Source organism: Bos mutus, chromosome 6 (genome assembly GCF_027580195.1).
Source record: "Bos mutus isolate GX-2022 chromosome 6, NWIPB_WYAK_1.1, whole genome shotgun sequence".
NCBI classification, from domain to species: Eukaryota; Metazoa; Chordata; class Mammalia; order Artiodactyla; family Bovidae; genus Bos; species Bos mutus.
The window spans coordinates 17,470,801-17,490,165 of record NC_091622.1 but is presented as its reverse complement, the minus strand read 5'-3'; the positions used below and the strand labels follow the sequence as shown (position 1 = coordinate 17,490,165).

Below are 19,365 nucleotides of genomic sequence, written 5' to 3'. Positions count from 1 at the left end.
TCCACTCCTGTTCTCAGAGTCTTCAATGGCCCAGTTTCTAGCCACAGAACAGCAAAGTCAGGCTAATTCTTTCCCAACAGTCTGGGTGGTTTGAAGTAATATTTGGCTTGGTGCACGTACAATCAGTTAGTCACTATAACATTTACTGCCCATAGGATTTGTTTGTTGTTTTATACTTTTAGGGGTCTCTTTGTATATAGTTTTTACTTTCTCGGGAGAGTTGGTTGGTCAAGCAGGAAGAGTTACAGATTCTTTGTGTTTTTCACAACCCCCAACCTCTTTTCTTGAGCCTAGTCTCCACTCAGTAAAAGTCAGATATAAGGCATGTAAAGTGTGATTTGTGTTCTCTGTATAACTTGCAAATGAACTGATAACTGACAGTCACAGGTTTTAAGAACAGCAGGACTGGGACAATTCATTTCACGAGAATTCCTTCTCTTTCTCTGAGACTAAAGGACTCGATTGGGACTAAATGACTACCAGGCTTATTAACAGGTTAATTAATGTCAGGTGGCCGCTCATATTTGTGGCATATATCTTCTACACCTTCTGCTGCTGTCCTCAACAGCCACACAACTGACCCTGTGCCCCTTTTTTGACCCACCTTAATTTGCCATGGACAGAGGAGCCTGGCAGAGCTACAGTCCATGAAACAGGAGAAGAATTTTACCAACTAAAACAACAACAAAGCAACAACTTCCACATGGGATGTTTTGTTATTCTATCCACCTCCCTAAGGAACAAACTAACGTCTCCCATGATGATATTTAGAGAATTTCAAGGTTTGTGAGTTTATTCCGATTTTATGAGGATCTCTGCATTTTTAAGTCGAATTTGCAAAGGCACAAAGCATATACCAAATAACAGGAGTAATTCTAGACTTCAACATCTATCACATCCCACCATCCATCTTAAACTGACTGCCAAACTGTGTATTCCTCAAAAGGGAATACCTGCAGTGGGCACAGGCACATTTGCTCTACATCCCAACGTACAGTGAATAAACCGGAGAGACGGTGGAGTACCATGTGGACAAACTGAAGAGCACAATGAGAAAAAAGCTTTAGTTCACAGAGTTGCTGATGACTGAAATTAACCTTTTGAACACTAACAAGCCAAACACAAACAGCAAAAGTGAAGCTCATACGTTCCTGGAGGTTAAGAAAACAACTTGTAAAGGCTACACTTAAAACCTTGCTGTCTCAAAGCATGGTGCACAGCAAAACTGGCAGAGAGCTGGCTGCTTGTCAGAAAGTGAATCTCTGGCCATATCCCGGATCTCTTGAATCAGAGCGAAGAAACTGGCATGTTTATTTGATCACTGATTGTCACGCATGCACTCTGCATGTACATTATGGCTTGCCAACTATTCTGTTTTACAGATGAAAGAACATTTAAATATTGACTTAATGGATATTTTTTAATGGAATGGCCCTTGCTGAGGCTACTGCTGCTAAGTCGCTTCAGTCGTGTCCGACTCTGTGCGACCCCACAGACGGCAGCCCACCAGGCTCCTCTGTCCCTGGGATTCTCCAGGCAAGAACACTGGAGTGGGTTGCCATTTCTTTCTCCAATGAATGAAAGTGAGAAGTGAAAGTAAGTGAAAGTGAAGTCGCTCAGTCGTGTCCGACTCTCAGCAACCCCATGGACTGCAGCCCACCAGGCTCCTCCATCCATGGGATTTTCCAAGCAAGAGTACTGGAGCGGGGTGCCATCGCCTTCTCCGGGAATGGCCCTTGGGTGACCTCTAATTGGGAAGCCCAGCCATAAGAGATTCCTAAAAAACAGAAATGAGTCTGAGATTACCTACCTGTTGGTTCATTCATTATTTGTTGATTGCTCCCTCCTAGATATGGGAGAAAAATGATCAAGAACATTTCAGGGAAGGACACAAACAATAAACAGATAAAGAAACCTTTATTCTGTGACAGGCCCCTGCCTCCCATCAGTGACACTGGGGCATTCCCTACGTACACGAAGAGGATTTAGAGGCTGGGCAGCCAAAAATATACTAATGTCTACCTCAAACCATCTAAGAGTACACATGAAAATCTGTGCATGAATGTTCACAGGAGCATCATTCATACTAACTAGAGTAGAAGAAACTCAAATGTTCATCTGCTAATGAAGGGTTAAGCAAAATGTGATACATCCATAAAGCATACCACTATATCATCACATAAAGGAACAAAGTATCCACACGCGCTACACTAGAGATGAACCTTGAAAACATTATTCTAAGTTAAAGAAGTCAGACACTAAAGGTGATACATTGTATGATTTCATTCAGAGGAAAGTCTAGAACAGGGAAATCCAGGGACACAACAGTAGATTATTGGTTGTCAGGGGATACAGAGGGGGAAGGAAGAAGGTAGAGGATGACTGCTAATGGCCACAGGGTTTCCTGTGGGGGTGATGCAAATATTCTAAAACTAGATATTGGTTAGTGATGGCTGTAAAACTGTGAATATACTACAGAGCAATGAACTGAACTCTTTTAAACACACGAGAGAGAAAGAGGGCAAGGATGCAAGCATCAGAGAAACTAGAGAGAAGAAGAACAATGGCTGCAGTCATCTCACCCGATTTCTATATAGTGTCCAATCTTTCCACTAGTTTTATCCAGTTAAACCATACTTAGTAGAGGACTGTGTCCTTGGGAAAAGAAATTTCATAGAAAAAATTACCACTTAGGTGAATGCCAAAAACAGAAAAAAAAACAAAAGATACAGCCTCTCCATGTGAACTAATTACTCAGTAATATGTTTCAAAACAATTCAGTGGTGGATTGTATGGTTTTGCTGTCAGTATGCTACAGGTAATTGACTCATCTCAGAGCAAAAGACAGGAACATCCAGGCAGGTGGATGAAAAAATGCTAGCATCAGCTGGACTTTGTTTTAAATGACTAGTTTTGCATTTCGGAGTTACATAATTTACTTCCCCTTTTTCTTACTCAAAGCATAGAAAAGGGTTTCTCAACTTCAACATTAAGACTTTTGGACTCTGGCGCTGGTGATAATTCTTTGTTGAGGGGGCTGTTCTTTGTACTGTAGGATTTTTTTAGCAGCATCTCTGGCCTCTGCCCAACACATGTCAGAAGCAACCCTGTCCACATAGACACATAAATGTAACAACAAAAAATGTCTCCAGATATTACCAAACACCCACTGGGAGTGGCAAATCTTTACCTGGTTGAGAATCACTGAAGAAGAAAACTACTTCTTAAAGGTCAATATAGCAGAGCCAAGCTGAGGAAGCTTATTTCACATTCCAACTTTAGAGAAGTCACTGTGTTAAGGGGAGGCTAACTGACAGCTGGGTACCCTGAACAGCAGAACTGTCCAAAACCATGATTCCAAAGTTGCCACCATCTCTCAAAATTTCCTTCCCCAAGGAAGAAAGTAAAAACAAATACACAAATAAGTAGGAAAAAAATGTCAGTAGCCATCCCAGAATTATTATCTAGACCTGCTCTATCCCATAGAACTTTCTGAGATGATAAAAATGTTCCATACTGCATGGTCCGAAACAGTGGCCACAAGCTTCCTATGAAAATGTAGCGCCTGAAACACAGAATTTTTCATTTGAACTAAATTTAAGTTGCCACAGGTGACTAGTGGCTACCATACTGGACAATGCAGATCTAGATCCTGCCATCCTTCCTGTGCTTGTGGTCAGTCAACAAAGGAGCACACTCTTGGCAGAAGTCCAGCTTTCCTTCTCCTTTAGGCAACTTTTCCAGCAGTGGCTCCCTCCCTTCCGGCTCAATACCCGCCCCTGCCCTCAGCCAGGTCCATGCTCTGAAGGAGGAATGTATGGTTTTTCAGATGCTATACTGTTCCACTTCTGCGTGCTTATTTCACTTTTGTATCACCTCACTCTTCCTTCAAATCCAGAACGAGCTGTTGGCCTTCTATGAAAGGCTTTGAACAGTATGAGGGACATACTGCTCAGAGAAGGAGAACTGATAAAAGGGAAAAGTATCTCATTCACTTATTTGCTTTTTTATTATTAACTCTCTCCCAGGTAGAATGCAATATCCATGAGAGCCAGGCCCTGTCTGTCTTTTTATGACTGCATCTCCAGCACCTAGGACAAAGGCATACACCAACCAGGTGGTAAATATTTGATGACTTAATAAATAAGAACACCTTAAATTTAACGCCTTAAATAAAATAAGAAGGCCCATTTAAAGCAGCAGCTATAGAGCTTTAAATGTATTAACTGATTTAAACCTTGCTATGACCCTATGAGGTATGCCCTGTTAGCTCCACTACAAGCTAGGTTTTATTATCCACATTGTTACATTTGAAGACATTGAGACACAGAGAAGTTAGGTAACATGCCCAAGATTACACAGATAGTAAGTGACAAAACTGTAATTTGAATCCTACCCCATATGGAGCTTACTCTCTTATATAAGCTGTGCTAAGTTACTAGTAAATTATCTAAGCATTTTAATATCAGAAGTACCCTAGCTAACTCTGCACCCTAACCTTTATCCCAATCCTGTTATATCAGCAGAAGCTCAGTGTACACACAAAACCTCTGTAATGAAATATGATTACATGGTAACAGCAGAGTGCAACGTAATATGTAATACGGAGGTGCAGAAACAATTCATCCTACACGCTAGAGTGTGTGGACACAGGAGGGCCACACTGTTTTGGTAAAGGCGTCTGAGGCTCTGAAGATTTCCACAGGTCAACAGGCATCAGGGCAGAAGGAAAAGCTTGTGTAAAACCCTGAGAATGTAAGGTATAGAAAGAAAACTGGCGCTGGACATATGGAGTCATAGGAATCTGGGGAGTGGAGGAGAGAGGGGACTGGAACGGCAGACCAGAACGAGACTGAACGCGCTTCCAGTGCGCTAGATCCCAGACTAATCTGCGGGGAGCAAGGGTCCAACTCCACCATAAAGCAGGCTCGAACAAAGGATCTGGGCCAACGTGAGTCTACAAAATGGGTGAGTGACCCCTGGGTCTGAACCGAGGGCCAACTAACACACACTTTGAAGTGTTTTCCAAAGGCAGATGAAAACCAATCCCAACAGAGAAAGGTTCAAGCAGATGGGGAATGATATTCATTACATCTGATGTTTTGTCAGACTGAGATAAGAGGAGGCTAACAGGGCCCTCTGCATTTTTGATTTTACTATTTTTGTAGGTACATGAAGATACCGCCCTTCTCTCTAAATTCTCTAACTCAAATTTAACCAGCAAATCTTTATTTCCAACCTTCACCTAACTCGATTCCTACTGGCTATCTACATGTTCCTATGGAGGTTTTAAAATGTGGTTAGTCTGAACTGAGATGTGTGCTAAGTGTAAAATATATACTTGTGCATATTTCGTAATAATTTTGTATTGATTATGACAGTACTGAACTCATTTTTATGCTGAGATGACAGTACTTTAGCTACGGGCTTCCCTGATGGCTCAGTGGTAAAGTACCTGTCTGCCAATGAAGGAGAAGCACGTTCAATCCCTGGGTCAGGAAGATTCCCTGGAGAAAGAAATGGCACCCCACTCCAGTACTCTTGCCAGGAAAATCCCATGGACAGAGGAACCTGGCAGGTTACAGTCCATGGGGTTGCAAAGAATTGGACAAAATGGAGCAACTGAGCACACACATCGCCTTGTTCTACAGACTATCTCTACTAAGAATGCCTGTCCCTTACAGAAAGTGAAGTGAAGTCGCTCAGTCGTGTCCGACTCTTAGCAACCCCATGGACTGCAGCCCACCAGGCTCCTCCGTCCATGGCATTTTTCAGGCAAGAGTACTGGAGTAGGTTGCCATTTCCTTCTCCAGGGGATCTTCCTGACCCAGGGATCGAACCCGGGTCTCCCTCATTGTAGGCAGACGCTTTACCATCTGAGCCACCAGGGAAGACCTGTGCAGCATGCTTAATACTGGGTCCACCTCTTACAACGTCTATGATATCTGTGCCTCAGCTTCTTCATCAATAAAATGGAGACACTAACTGGTATTTTCTTGGGCTCCAAAATCACTGCAGATGGTGACTGCAGCCATGAAATTAAAAGACACCTGCTTCTTGGAAGAAAAGCTATGACAAAGCTAGACAGCATATTAAAAAGCAGAGACAAGACTTTGCCAACAAAGGTCCATATAGTCAAAGCTATGGTTTTTCCAGCAGTCATGTACAGATGTGAGAGTTGAACCATAAAGAAGGCTGAGCACTGAAGAATTGATGCTTTTGAACTGTGGTGTTGGAGAAGACTCTTGAGAGAGCAAGGCGATCAAACCAGTCAATCCTAAAGGAAATCAACCCTGAATATACATTGGAAGGACTGATGCTGAAGCTCCAATACTTTGGCCACCTGATGCGAAGAACCTACTCATTGGAAAAGACTCTGATACTGGGAAAGATTGAAGGCAAAAGGAGAAAGTGGTGGCAGAGGATCAGATGGTTGAATGGCATCTCCAACTCAATGGACATCAATGAGTTTGAGCAAACTCTGGGAGATGGTGAAGGACAGGGAAGCTTGCTGCAGTTCACAGAGTCACAAAGAGTCAGACACGACTGGGCAACTGAACAACAATTGGAATAAAGAGAATAAAGCGCTAACACACGTAACACTAAGGCAGTAAGGGCTAACAGACATATAATGCTATATGCCAAACATTGTCCTAAGCATTTTTCACACATTAACTCCTTTAATTTTCACAATATCCCTGTGAGACTATCACTCCCACTTTCTAGAGGAGCAAAGTAGAGGCACAGAAATTAAGTGACTAGCCACAGGTTACACAATGAGTAAACCGTGAAACCCAGGATCAAGTCCAGGCAGTCAGTTCCAGGATCCTTGCTTTAAACCACTGTCTCTCATGATACTCACAGCAGCAGGAGCAGCAGCATAAACCTGTCTGTTCGCCAGGACTTCTTTCTACATGTGGGCTCTGCTGCTGCTAAGTCGCTTCAGTCATGTCCGACTCTGTACGACCCCATAGACGGCAGCCCACCAGGCTCCCCCGTCCCTGGGATTCTCCAGGCAAGAACACTGGAGTGGGTTGCCACTTCCTTCTCCAATGCATGAAAGTGAAAAGTGAAAGGGAAGTCGCTCAGTCGTGTCCGACGCTCAGCGATCTCATGGACTGCAGCCTTCCAGGCTCCTCCATCCATGGGATTTTCCAGGCAAGAGTACTGGAGTGGGGTGCCATTGCCTTCTCCGCATGTGGGCTCTAACAGCATCTAATTTCTTCAGCAGACCAGTCCCTCTGGAATACCAATTTCATCATGTGTTGGGAATTGGAAAGGTGTGTGCATTCTCTACACATGTGGCTATCAGGTGATGTATATGAGAGGGAAAGATGATGGGTGTTCCCTATTGGGGCAAAGAAAGATTTACAAGGCCATAAAATTAAAAATTCTAGCTTCATCAAAAATCTCTCACAGAATCTAGTCTCAACTCAGCAGCCAAACATTAACAACTATATAGCGTAGCCCCAGACTGCTTATTTAATCTTATCTCCAGTCAACAACAGCCCTCCAGAGTATATTAACAGGTCTCTTCATTGTTCCTAGAGTAAATAACAATTGTTATTATTATTTATAGTAGTTATAATATTACAATAAATAATATAAATTATTTTTGTTCCTAGACCTTAGTCATACAGCTTCCCTCTACCTCAAAAACCTAAGCATACTTCTCCACAAAAGTGAAAGTTGCTCAGTTCTGTCCAACTCTTTGCAACCCCATGGACTGTAGTCTGCCAGGCTCCTGTGTCCATGAAATGGGTGGGTAGTCATTCCCTTCTCCAGGGGATCTTCCCAACCCAGGTCTCCCTCATTGCAGGCGGATTACTGTCTGAGCCACCAGGGAAAGCCTCTCTTCCATAAATCCTCTCCAAAACATCCAGACTAAACTAATCTCTCCTCTAAATTGTGATCAAATAACTGGGCCTGTAATGATATATTCATCACCCAACAAATGCCAACTACAACCCCAACCAGGCCATGACCAGCTGGAAGGCAAGCACCGAGTTCCTCATTTCTCATCTTCTCTGAGGACTTCTACAAAGCACATGCACTTTTTGGCAAGTGGAACAGTAAATGAGTTACAGACGGTGTAGCTGAAATAACCTGTAAATACTCTAATTTAACCAACCCTTTGTCCCTAACCAGGAAATACCTCAGAGTAACAGGAGCAATATCAATAATTGCATAGCAGTGGTATCACTGACCTTTCCAAATCATTACCTTCTTTACTCCTCAAAACTGTCTAGACAAGTACAGGCTATTATATCTTTAAGTCAGCTGAGGTTTAAAGAAGTCGAGTGTTTTCACTCAGGATCAAACAACTACTAAAGGGCAAAGTTGGAAACAGAGACCAGACTGGTAGTCCAGGGCTCCTTTTCAATGTTCGAATTTACCTTTTATCTCCTCTCCCTCCTTATCACCTAAAGGAAGAGTGAAGTAACTTAGAAGGAGAAAGGAATCAGGGTGAGAATCCTTGGTAACCTCAGAAATGGTAAATTAATGACTTGAAATGAACACTTGTCTGAAATGGCTTTTTTTTTTCTTCGATTCACCAACGGTAATGATGACTTACAAGGCTGAATTTAAACCTCAAGATCTTGCTGTACTGTGAAAAAAAATTTCCATCCAGACTTAAAACCAAGGCCTTTCCGGCCTCCAGAGTTGGGCAACACCTCCCCCACCCTACTCCCACCTCACTTACAAAAGCTTAGCTTATGGCAGTTTCTTAGCAAGAATAATTAAGGAAGGAAGCAACCTTCTGAGGAAGAACATTTCCCCATCAAAGCCAACTGGCAGTCCTTGCTAAACGTTATAAACCATTAGTTTCCCCCTACATTTTAGTTTCCATGTTATTTGTCAAATATTCCAATTTAACACCGAGTCACAAAGAACCTCAGTTCAGGGCAGTCTCAGCTCATGAATGGCCACATTGTTGGGTACTCTCCCTTCATGTCGTAAGTCAGAACTGGAAAGACATGGAGATGGACCCAAACCTGGGCTAACTGCACTGGCAGAGCCAAGAAAAATCAGGAATGCACCAAAGGCGCCGGCCTCCGCTTCCTCTGCAGATCTTCAGGCCACTGGAAGGGATGCGGGCAGCTTCCCCTCGCCGGAGGTTTCAGCAGCCGCCAGCTCACTCCCGAAAGATAGTCCTCGAGGTCTCATCCGAGCCGTGGAGCTGGAGAAGCGGGCGTTCTTCCCACTGGCCGTGGTTCCGACTGCCTGCACAGCCCAGCCCGAGACCCCCGCCCCAGCGACGCCACGCCACGCCACCAGGCACCACCCACCGCCCCTGCTGGAAGGCGCCGCGGCCTCGGGTACCCTCCCCGATTCTCCAAGCAGGATGCAGAAGGAGCGGACAGTGGCTCCAAATGGATCTGCAGCCGGAGCCTCTCAGAACCTCCTCCGCACATCTGCTTCGACTCACCCAGTTCTGCGCGTTATTGCTCAGTTTGACTTTCTTGCACAGGCTACCGGGGACCTCCATGGCTACACAGCGCGCGCGGATACCGGGATTCTCAGCGCTGGGAGCGAAGCCAGAGGAGCTGAGGCCGGCGGGGGCGGGGCGGGAAGGTGGGGCCTCCTCGCGACGGAGCTGACACGCGCTGTCTTACGCACGCGCTCGTGCTCGTGGCTCTGACTACGCACCGCGTCGGCCGCGCCTCCGAAATGGGTCCGGGGCAGAGGTGTGTGGGGTGGAACGACCAGAGGCAGGAGTTGGGGGCGGGCTTCAGGGCGCGCACCGACGCGAGCGCGCACGACGCTCCTCCCCCTTGATTCTGAGAAGGGGCGGAGCCTGAGAAGGTAGTCGTGGAACTTCCCCGGTCCCTCCCCGGCTCGCACCTTGCACTGCGCATGCGTGGAGGCTGGAACCCGGTCCCAAGCCTCCACCTAGAGACAAGGTACCAGACTCCCAGCTCTTGGAGGGTTTGGCTCCCTGTTGCTGTTTACTGGAAAGAAGAAGACGTTGACGTGGTCTCCCGCCCCTGTCTTTTCCTGCATAAGCCCGGTCACCAGTTTCCTATCTTCCAAATCTGTGTTCATCTCGGCTTGGGCACATATAAAAAGGAATTTTCCAGCATCTCAAAGAGAAGATTGAACAGCTTATTGTCCACACATTCCGCTTCGTTTTCAAATTCTGCCCAACAATTTAAAAAAAAAAGTCAATACACCATCAGTAGTTAACATCTCTTCTGGTTTCTGACAGGTGCCTCCGTCCCCACTAGAAGACATCTCTTGAAGAGATTTCTGTCAGGTACTTCTCACCGGCTAAGTCAAAAAGGGGCATGTATTTTATTAGCTTCTCATGAAATCCTTAGAGGAATGAAATCCAGGCTGAGGAAGAGCCCTTGGTTACCACTAAGTAGAATGCCCATCTGTAGAGGACATTTTCAAACTCACATGAGAATTCCGTGGCTACTTCACCTGAGGATGGGCTGGGGGTGGAGGGAGCTTCCTCTGGGAGTTATCTTCCTTTCCACCTCTGTGGACAGAGGAGCCTGGCGGGCTACAGTCCCTGGGGACGCAAGAGTCGGACTCGACTTAGCGACTAAACCACCACTCTCAGGGCTTTTCCGTAGCTGTTTGCCGCGCTTCCCCATAACCCAGTGCCCTCCCCTACAAGCAGCGCACACCAATCCCTAAGACCTGACGTTACTGCCTCTTTGTTGGAGGACAAAAGGAGATGAAAAATGCCCACCAAAGTGAGAAGGTATCTTGCAACTGAAAAAAATGAGACAGGCAGCTCCATGTAGTCAGCGAAAGTGGAAGTCGCTAAGTCCTGTCCGACTCTTTGCAACCCCATGAACTGTAGCCCACCAGGCTCTTCTGTCCATGGAATTCTCCAGGCCAAGAATACTGGAGTGGGTTGCCATTCCCTTCTCCAGGGGATCTTCCAGACCCAGGGATGGAACTGGTTTCCAGCTCTGCAGGCAGATTCTTTACAGTCTGAGTCACCAGGGAAGTCCATGTAATCAACGGAATTGTTTATTATTCAGTAACTTACAGGATGGGATCAGAAGGACTATGATGCAGAGGCATTTGCAGTTGCACTGCATAGGCTGCTGAGGGCCCATTGGGGCAGTTTTATAGTTAGCCAAGGGAATGGGAGTAGTGCTTAGAAACAGGAAGTGCATTCCTAAGTCAAGATTTATATATGGCTAACTAGTCTCCTGGGCTCTGGGAAAATGTCAGCGAAGGTCTTCATCATTGTTCAGGGACTAAGACAGCATAGAGGCCACTGGGTCCTGAAGTGAAAGTGTTAGTCGCTCAGTTGTGTCCAACTCTTTGGAACCCCATGGACTGCAGCCCACCAGGCTCCTCTGTCCATGGGATCTCCAAGCAAGAATACTGGAGTTGGTTGCCATTCCCTTCTCTAGGGGATCTTCCTGACCCAGGATCTTCAAACCCGGGTCTTCTGCATTGCAGGCTGTCTCTTTACTATTGGAGCCACCAGGGAAGCCACTGGATCCTAATGATTATTAAATAGTATCCATTAACTACAAAGCTCTTGATGACAGTAAAATGATTTACTGCAGAGTACAGTCCTGGGTAGGGTCAGTGGAAGGATAGGAACTTGTACATGCCCAAGTTGGCATCAGTTAAGCTGACAGTCATACATTCTTAATAGTTAGCAAACCAGTCCCCTGTTTATTTACCCTACTGCTACTGTCCTGTGTTAGGCCTTCCCCATATGCAGGAAGAATCACAACTAATCTCTGTAGATAAGCATCTTGTGCTTCTACTGCCCATGCACACCGTTCTTGTCATTGCTATCAGAGTAGTGTCTCTAAAAATTTGATCCTCAAATTGTCGATGGTTCCTTATAGCTTTTTCCTTGGAGATTCTTCATTTACAGTCTGTACATAGAACTTAATTTCAATGAATTTCTGAACTCTGCCAATAACAGAATGAGTTTGGAAGAGGATCCCAAGCTTCAGATGAAAACACAACACCACATCTGGAATCAGCCATTTCTCTAAGGAGACCCAGGATTCCTGGTTTTCAGAAGCAAATGTTTTTTAGATATCACAATCTAGGCTTCCAGGAGTGTTTAATGCTTTTGAGTTAGTCAATATTTATGGACTTTTTCAGGTAAAATGTATCATAAGTTTACATTGATACTATCAATTCAAATTTATTATTTCAGACATCATGCAAATGAACCTGAAACAACTTGTCAAATCCAAAACAAGGAATTGTCAAAAAAAAAACCAAAAACCAGTATGATTATGTAAAAAAGACTCAGAAGCCAAACAAAAGAAGCTTTCCTCTGTCAAAATTACCCAATTAGGGACTTCCCTGGTGGTCCAGTGGTGAAGAATCTGCCTCCAGTGCAAGGACACAGGTTCGATCCCTGGTCCAGGAAGATTGCATATGCCTCAGGGCAACTAAACCCATGCACCACATCTACTGAAGCCCAGACACCTAGAGCCCATGTTCCACAACAAAAGAAGCCACCACAGCAAGAAGCCTTCGCACTACACCTGGAGCGTAGCCGCCACTCGATGCAACTAAAGAAAGCCTTGCATAACAACAAAGACCCAACACAGCCAAAAATAAATAATTAAAAATAAAATCACACAATCAGAGGACTGAAGGGGGTAAAATCTATAATGTACTGAAACAAATCAAATACGTTCAAATCTAAATGTTCATAATGATAACAATCTAAAAAGAACTCATTGTAATCCTTGGAAGATGCTAATAAACCTACTCATTATTTTGAAAACTGACAAAAGGAAAATATTAAGCATTTGCTAATTGTACCATGCACTAACTGTAAGTCAGGTAATGAAAAAGCTGATGAGAGCAATTTTTTGTTTGTAGACATACAGCTAATAAATTCAGAAAGAAATATAAGTTTGTAATATCATTTTATACCATTAAATGAAATAATATAGACAATGATCATCAATGGCTGCTAAATCATGAAAATAAAGAACATTAGAACTTTTTTGCTTCCTGAAAGTATTAATACCCCCAAGAAAGTCAAATCTGATTCTAATAAAGTCTTCAGGTTACATCAATTTATAGTTAATGCAGAGTAAAGAGGAAAATGTAAAATCAGCATAAATACAATCAGTCGAGTCCAAACTGTGGAAAACTCTACATCATAAATGACCCGACTCTTCAGTAAGTCAATGGTTGGAAAAAATAAATAAGGAAGAACTAAACATTAAAACATAACATGAAAAATAAGCAATTGAAATACATAAACTTACCTGAATACTGCTTCAAACAAAAAAATCTTTTTTAACACAGGAAATTTAAAGAGTCCCTAGACTCTTGATATTAAAGACTTAACTTTTTCTGTTGTGATAAAAGTGTTGTTATCATTAAAGGAGTAATTTTAGAGATACATATTGAAAGATTTACCAATGAAATGGCAATGCCAAAAGTATTCAGGAAACAAAATTGGGCTCCTGGAAATTAAAAACAAGATAGCAGGAGTGGAAGAAAGGTGTCGATATCTTTCAGATGCAGAGCAAAAAAAAAAAAAAAAAAAACCCAAAAGATGAGAAATATTGAAAGAACAGTCTAGAAAATTTAAGATTCAAATATTAGGAGTTGCAGAAACAGAAAGTTCACCAGAGGAAATAACCAAGAAAATTATTCAACAAAATTTCCTGTCACTGAAGGACTTCAGAGCTTCCCAGAATGTCCAACTAAACGGATAAACATCAAGCACACAAAGCACAGCACTGTGAAATTTCCAAACACTGTTCCCCAGTGCTCTGAAGTTGTTTGGAAATCCTACAAGCTTCCAAGGAGAAGGAGAGTTCACAAACAAAGAATGAGGAGTAAAAATGGACTGAAGCTGGCTCTCCCCACAATGAATGGCTGAGAGAAATACGGCTGGGGTGCTCCTCAGCCCTACAGAGCTGGCAGGGCTGCCTCTCCCACCCCACCTCTGCTGTCTCCCTCATACACTTAGCAGTTGATAAAAAGCAGACTCCACAGTCTTTTAATGCAGAATTTTTTTTTCTCAAGAGGAAAAAAATAGAAACTGAAGCTGTCAAGAAAAACACCAAGAGCTAGAAAACAAATGCTCTAAAACAGAAAGTATTTCCATGAAGAAAAAAAAGAAGAAAAGAAAAAATGTTTCCAACGTAGAATTTGGAATTATCGTACACCCTCTCTTAAAGAAACCTGGGGGATATGCTTCACTTAAATAGAACGAGGAAAAACATAGCATTCAGAGAATAGGAGCTCCCACACAGGAAACAGCTGGAGGGAATTCTAATGAAGGGAGATCCCGGGATGACCGCTATGGGGTCTAGAGGATAATCATCCAGAAGCTTCTTCATGAAGTTAAAAAATCCTTGGAGAGCTTAGTTTAGGAAGATGAAATTGATAGAGCATCCGATGGGAGTGACATACTGAAAATAATTTAGACAGCTGACATAGTTTGGGATTGCTAAACTGCTGCTAAGTCACTTCAGTCGTGTCCGACTCTGTGCGACCCCATAGACGCCAGCCCACCAGGCTCCCCCGTCCCTGGGATTCTCCAGGCAAGAACGCTGGAGTGTGTTGCCATTTCCTTCTCCAGTGCATGAAAGTGAAAAGTGAAAGTGAAGTCGCTCAGTCGTGTCCGACTCTTAGCGACCCCATGGACTACAGCCCACCAAGCTCCTCCATCCATGGGATTTTCCAGGCAAGAGTACTGGAGTGGCGTGCCATTGCCTTCTCCGAGTTTGGGATTAAATTAGTGATAACTCCTTAGAAAACCAAGTCATCAGAAAAGATAAATTTATTGCATCCTTTCTGTACAAACTGTATTTCAGGGTAATAAAATAATTGATAAGGAAGGGAAAGTTCGTATGGATAGAATTTCGGCTAATAAATGCAGAAGGAATACTGGCATTTTAAAAAAAATCACCATTTTAAACATCTGACCAGGTAAATGATATGACCAGGCAGTAACCATTAGTAACTGATATAAGTGTTAGGTGAAAGATAATGTGATGGCTAATTTTGTGTCAACTTGGCTGGGCTGAGGGGTGCCCATATACTCGGTTAAACATTATTCTGGGTGTGTCTGTGTTTCTGAGTGATATTAACATTTGAATCAGTAAGACAGTAAACTAGGTTGCCCTCCCTAATGTGGGTGATCCTCATCCAGTCAGCTGAAGGCCTGAATAGAACAAAATGATGTTTCTTCTACAACTAAAAGGGAACTCCTCCTGACTTTCTTCCTTGAGTTGAGACGCTGGCCTTTTTCCTGTCTTCAGAATTGAATTGAAACATTGGGTCTTGGGTCTCGAGCTTGCTATTTTTCATGCTGGAATATACACCATCAGCTCTCCTCCTCCTCAGACATTTGGACTTGGTCTGGAACTGCACCATCTGCTGTCCTGGGGCTCCAGCTTACTGACCTCAGATCTTAGGACTTCTAACCATCCATGATCAGGTGAGCCAGTTCCTTATGATAAATATCTATCTGTCTATCCTACTGGTTCTGTTTCTCTGGAGAACCCTGACTAATACAGGTAGGCAAGGGAACTTTATAATGGAGACGTGAGCCTGACACCACCTGTAGCCTCCTATCAGTCTTAGCATCTCTAAAATTGAGACAGCAGATATCAGGCACCCTAAAAAGTGATGTAACAGGAAATACCCAGCACTATTGTTTTAGTTTGGATTTTTTAAGAAGCAGGCATGGAAAGACAGATTCAAGTGCAAGTCATTTATTTGGGAAGTTATCCCAGGCAACACCATTGGTGGAGTGATACAGAAACAAGAAGGTAGTCAATAAAGAGTGTGCTATCAAGCATTCATTGTGGCAGACTGGAGCTTATTTTCAGCAGGGAACTCGGAACTTGAACTTCAGAGTTCTGAACTTTGAACTTGTCCTTCAGAAGTATATCACCTGAGGGAGACAGCTAGGGCATTTATACAACTCCCTTCAGTCATTACTTAAGGACTGCTCCCAGGGAGTAGTCATTCTGGTACTTTTGGATTGCAGTACACCTCAAGAGAGAGGACACTAGTCCCAAAGAAAACTCTTATGGAAAGAGATGGCAGTGTGTTCACAGGTGGAAGTCAAAATAGCCTGCTCCACAGTAGTAAGGGCTGAGTGGATGTAGATGGGCACCAGAAGTGTCTGCTAGAGCCACTTATGAAGTCTTCTTTTTTAAAAAGCATATTTCTATACTATCTCTTTTTTTATGTGAGAATTTTTCTTTTTAAGAAGACAAAAAAAATTCTTTTCAAAGAAAACCATATATATCCACTTAAAAAAAAAGAATAGAGAACAAAAAAAAGAAAAAGAAACTGTCTCTAGAAGAAAAATATCATGCTGGAAAGGACTAATAATAGTTTTACTACATGGGTCAGCTCTAAATCACACGTAGACATAATAATGTAAACTATAAACATAAATATTAACAAAATTGCGCTATGACTAGCTGAAGAGGTCGAGGGGATAAAATTTGTGTGTGTGTGTGTGTGTGTGTGTGTGTGTGTGTGTGTGTGAGTGAGTGATGGTGATAGAAGAGGAGAGATAAATCCTCATTTTCCATAGTGAGAGGATAATAGATATTGTGTAAAACGTAAAGACCAAGAATAGCAATGTACCTATTGTTTCAAGGGAATTCCAAGGAAATTCACTAAAAGACTTGAGTAGTTGCCTCCAGGGAAGGAAACTGGGGGAGTAGGGGAAGATGACTAAGGATTTGCTCTCTGTTTTAAAATTCCTTAAGCGATTATTTGACTCTATTAGGATATATCATTTTGACATATGCATGCAAGAAACGTTTTTTGGAAAGACTGAATTAGAAGTCAAATGAAGTGAGCATGTGAGAACAGCCCTTAAGATGTTTGACTTGAAAAAAGGAGCAGAGACATGGGATATAGTTGAAGGATAGTACAGAATCAAAATAAGATAATTTAAAAAGAAAGGAGAAACTAAATTGTATGCTGATGAGAATGATCCAACAGAGAGAGAGAGGGGGGGTAACTGATGGATGGAGGTCCTTGTGACTGAGAATCCAGAGCACAAATAAAGATGGACCTTTGATGGACAGTAAGTAATTTATGCAAAATAAGCTAAAAGGAGAAGAGGGGCAGAGATGCCAGTCCATTTGTATAGGTGGTGGGAAGATGAGGGAATTTCCACCGAAGGCTTTTATTTTCTCATTTAGTATGAAGCAAGACTATTAGTGAGAGAGGACCATACTTTAAGAACTATTGCTCTAAGTAATGGGTGGGCATTCCTGAGTATCCATAACTAAGTAATTAACTGAAGACATTAGATCTCTCTTGTAATTTAACTATATATTTCAAATGTCATCAAAACTGAAAAGAAAAAAATTAAATATTTTAAGCTAAACTGAGGAGGTATAAAAGTTAGGAAACCTGGAGCAAAGTGTATTTTAACCCTTTGGGTACACAGGTTCCCTCAGTGAAAGAGTAATAGGTAAGTAAGCTTGGTAATATTGTTAAGTCATTTACCCTGGTGATATCAGAGCATCAGTCTTAGGAGTTCTGGGAGAATTGATGCCACACAAGCCAGAGATAAATGACCATTAGAGTCTCAGTCACCCTCCACATTCCATTGTTAAATCCTTACCAGCTGAGGAACTGGTGTAGTGGTTGAGAAGCAGCCAGGAATGTTTGGTTTCCATCTGGAGGGAATCACCAGAGATTCAGGAAAGTTCCTTTAGAGTCTCTGGGACTTGTGAGAAGATTTCTAATTCATTTGTAGAGTGAACAAATACTGCTCTGTTTGCCTCTAGTCAAAGCAGTTCCATCTTCTCTATATTTTATTTGTGGAGAAAATACATGAAGATAAGTAAATGTCTTCTCCACCAGAGGGATTTTATTGAATAAAGAAACAAGCCTTAAAGAAACCTTGAATCATCACTTATCAATTTCATCTGAAGCATTTCCTTGTGGCTAACTTTTCTTTTTTCCTTAGGAAAAAGTCCCCAGATAGTGGATTTCATAAGACCAGTTGCTAAAGATTATGTTTTAAAATTGTGGCTTATTCATAATTCAGAGGAGATCTTCAGAGTGAGTGGAAATAACTTGCTAGACATCTAGGTTTTCTACTAAATATATGACTTTGGGTAAATCATGCAAATTCTCGTGGGATGAGGGAGCAGCTGGATATATTTATCTCAAAAGATTCTTCTTCTAAAATTATACTAGGTTAATTTGTGTGTTATCTATACCTGTAAATAATAATTTAATCAAAACCACAAATTGTCTTTAAGTACCTTACGTTCTGTAAAGCACTGTGTTAATAATTTCTGTATGTTAAAGTAGCTAAATAGTGAGTAATAGAATACAGCACCAAACACAGCACAGATATTTTCCCTACATTCTTTCAACATAAATATTGAGATTCATTCATATTATTGGGTGTGTCAGTAGTTCATTCCATTTTATTGATGGTTGGTAGTACTTCATTGTATGTTGTTATGATTGGGTCAAATTGACATTTGTTAAGTGGAACATAGGGTACTGGATGAGTTGTGGCTCAAGTGCAAACAAGAGAAACTGAGATAGAGAAGTTTATTACTCACAGGTCCTGAACAAAGTACATGGCACACCTTGAGGGGCCACACTGGCAGGTCAAGGCAGGGTGCAGCACATGCCTTTCTTAGGGTTTGTGGGTGAGTGTTTTGGGGTCAAGGCTGTGTTGCTTAATTCAGTGAAATGAATGAGGTTTTGGAGAAGGCAATGGCACCCCAATCCAGTACTCTTGCCTGGAAAATCCCATGGACGGAGGAGCCTGGTGGGCTGCAGTCCATGGGGTTGCTAGGAGTCGGACATGACTGAGAGACTTCATTTTCACTTTTCAGTTTCATGCATTGGAGAAGGAAATGGCAACCCACTCCAGTGTTCTTGCCTGGAGAATCCCAGGGACGGGGCAGCCTAGCGGGCTGCCATCTATGGGGTCACACAGAGTCGGACACGACTGAATCGACTTAGCAGCAGCTGCAGCAGCAGCAGTGGGTATTTTGCGCAAAGTCAAGGTCTTCTCTGGCCAGAGGGGACGTCATTTCTCCCGGTTGAGTTCCAGGCACTTTCCCTCTGCTCCTTTCGGAGGGTATTGTTCTCCATCCTACATTAGCTTCCTACTCGCCTGTGCTCAGGTGGACTTCCTGCCACCCGTGAAGCTTTTCACTATGGTAACTCTCTCCTCTCTTGCACTCCACTCCTTGGAGGTTGGATTCCCAGCACCATTTCCTTAACTCAGGGGAATTCCTGGCCTCTGGGGCTCCCCCTTCCTGCACTGTAGCCTCAAAGCTCTCTCCTAGTTAAGCCAAGGCAATTATAGGCCTTACTTTATTTATTTCCTCATCTCTCAGGAATCACTGCCCTGAATTTCCTGGTATCTACAGTCTGAAAACC

General features: G+C 42.9%; 1 protein-coding gene across 2 annotated transcripts in view; it reads right to left on the bottom strand.

Moving 5' to 3' along the window:
* PAPSS1 (3'-phosphoadenosine 5'-phosphosulfate synthase 1) overlaps nt 1-9,718 on the bottom strand; it is a 121,521-nt gene extending 111,803 nt beyond the window's left edge. The window contains exon 1 of one of the 2 annotated variants that reach the window (XM_070372042.1): nt 9,431-9,718. In XM_070372042.1, the coding sequence (XP_070228143.1) occupies nt 9,431-9,490 (60 nt within the window). In that variant the 5' untranslated portion in view covers nt 9,491-9,718. Of the gene's footprint in view, nt 1-8,996; nt 9,218-9,430 lie in introns of those variants that run through there. The other variant, XM_070372043.1, reaches the window with a different exon arrangement.
* Nucleotides 9,719-19,365: the final 9,647 nt, after the last annotated feature.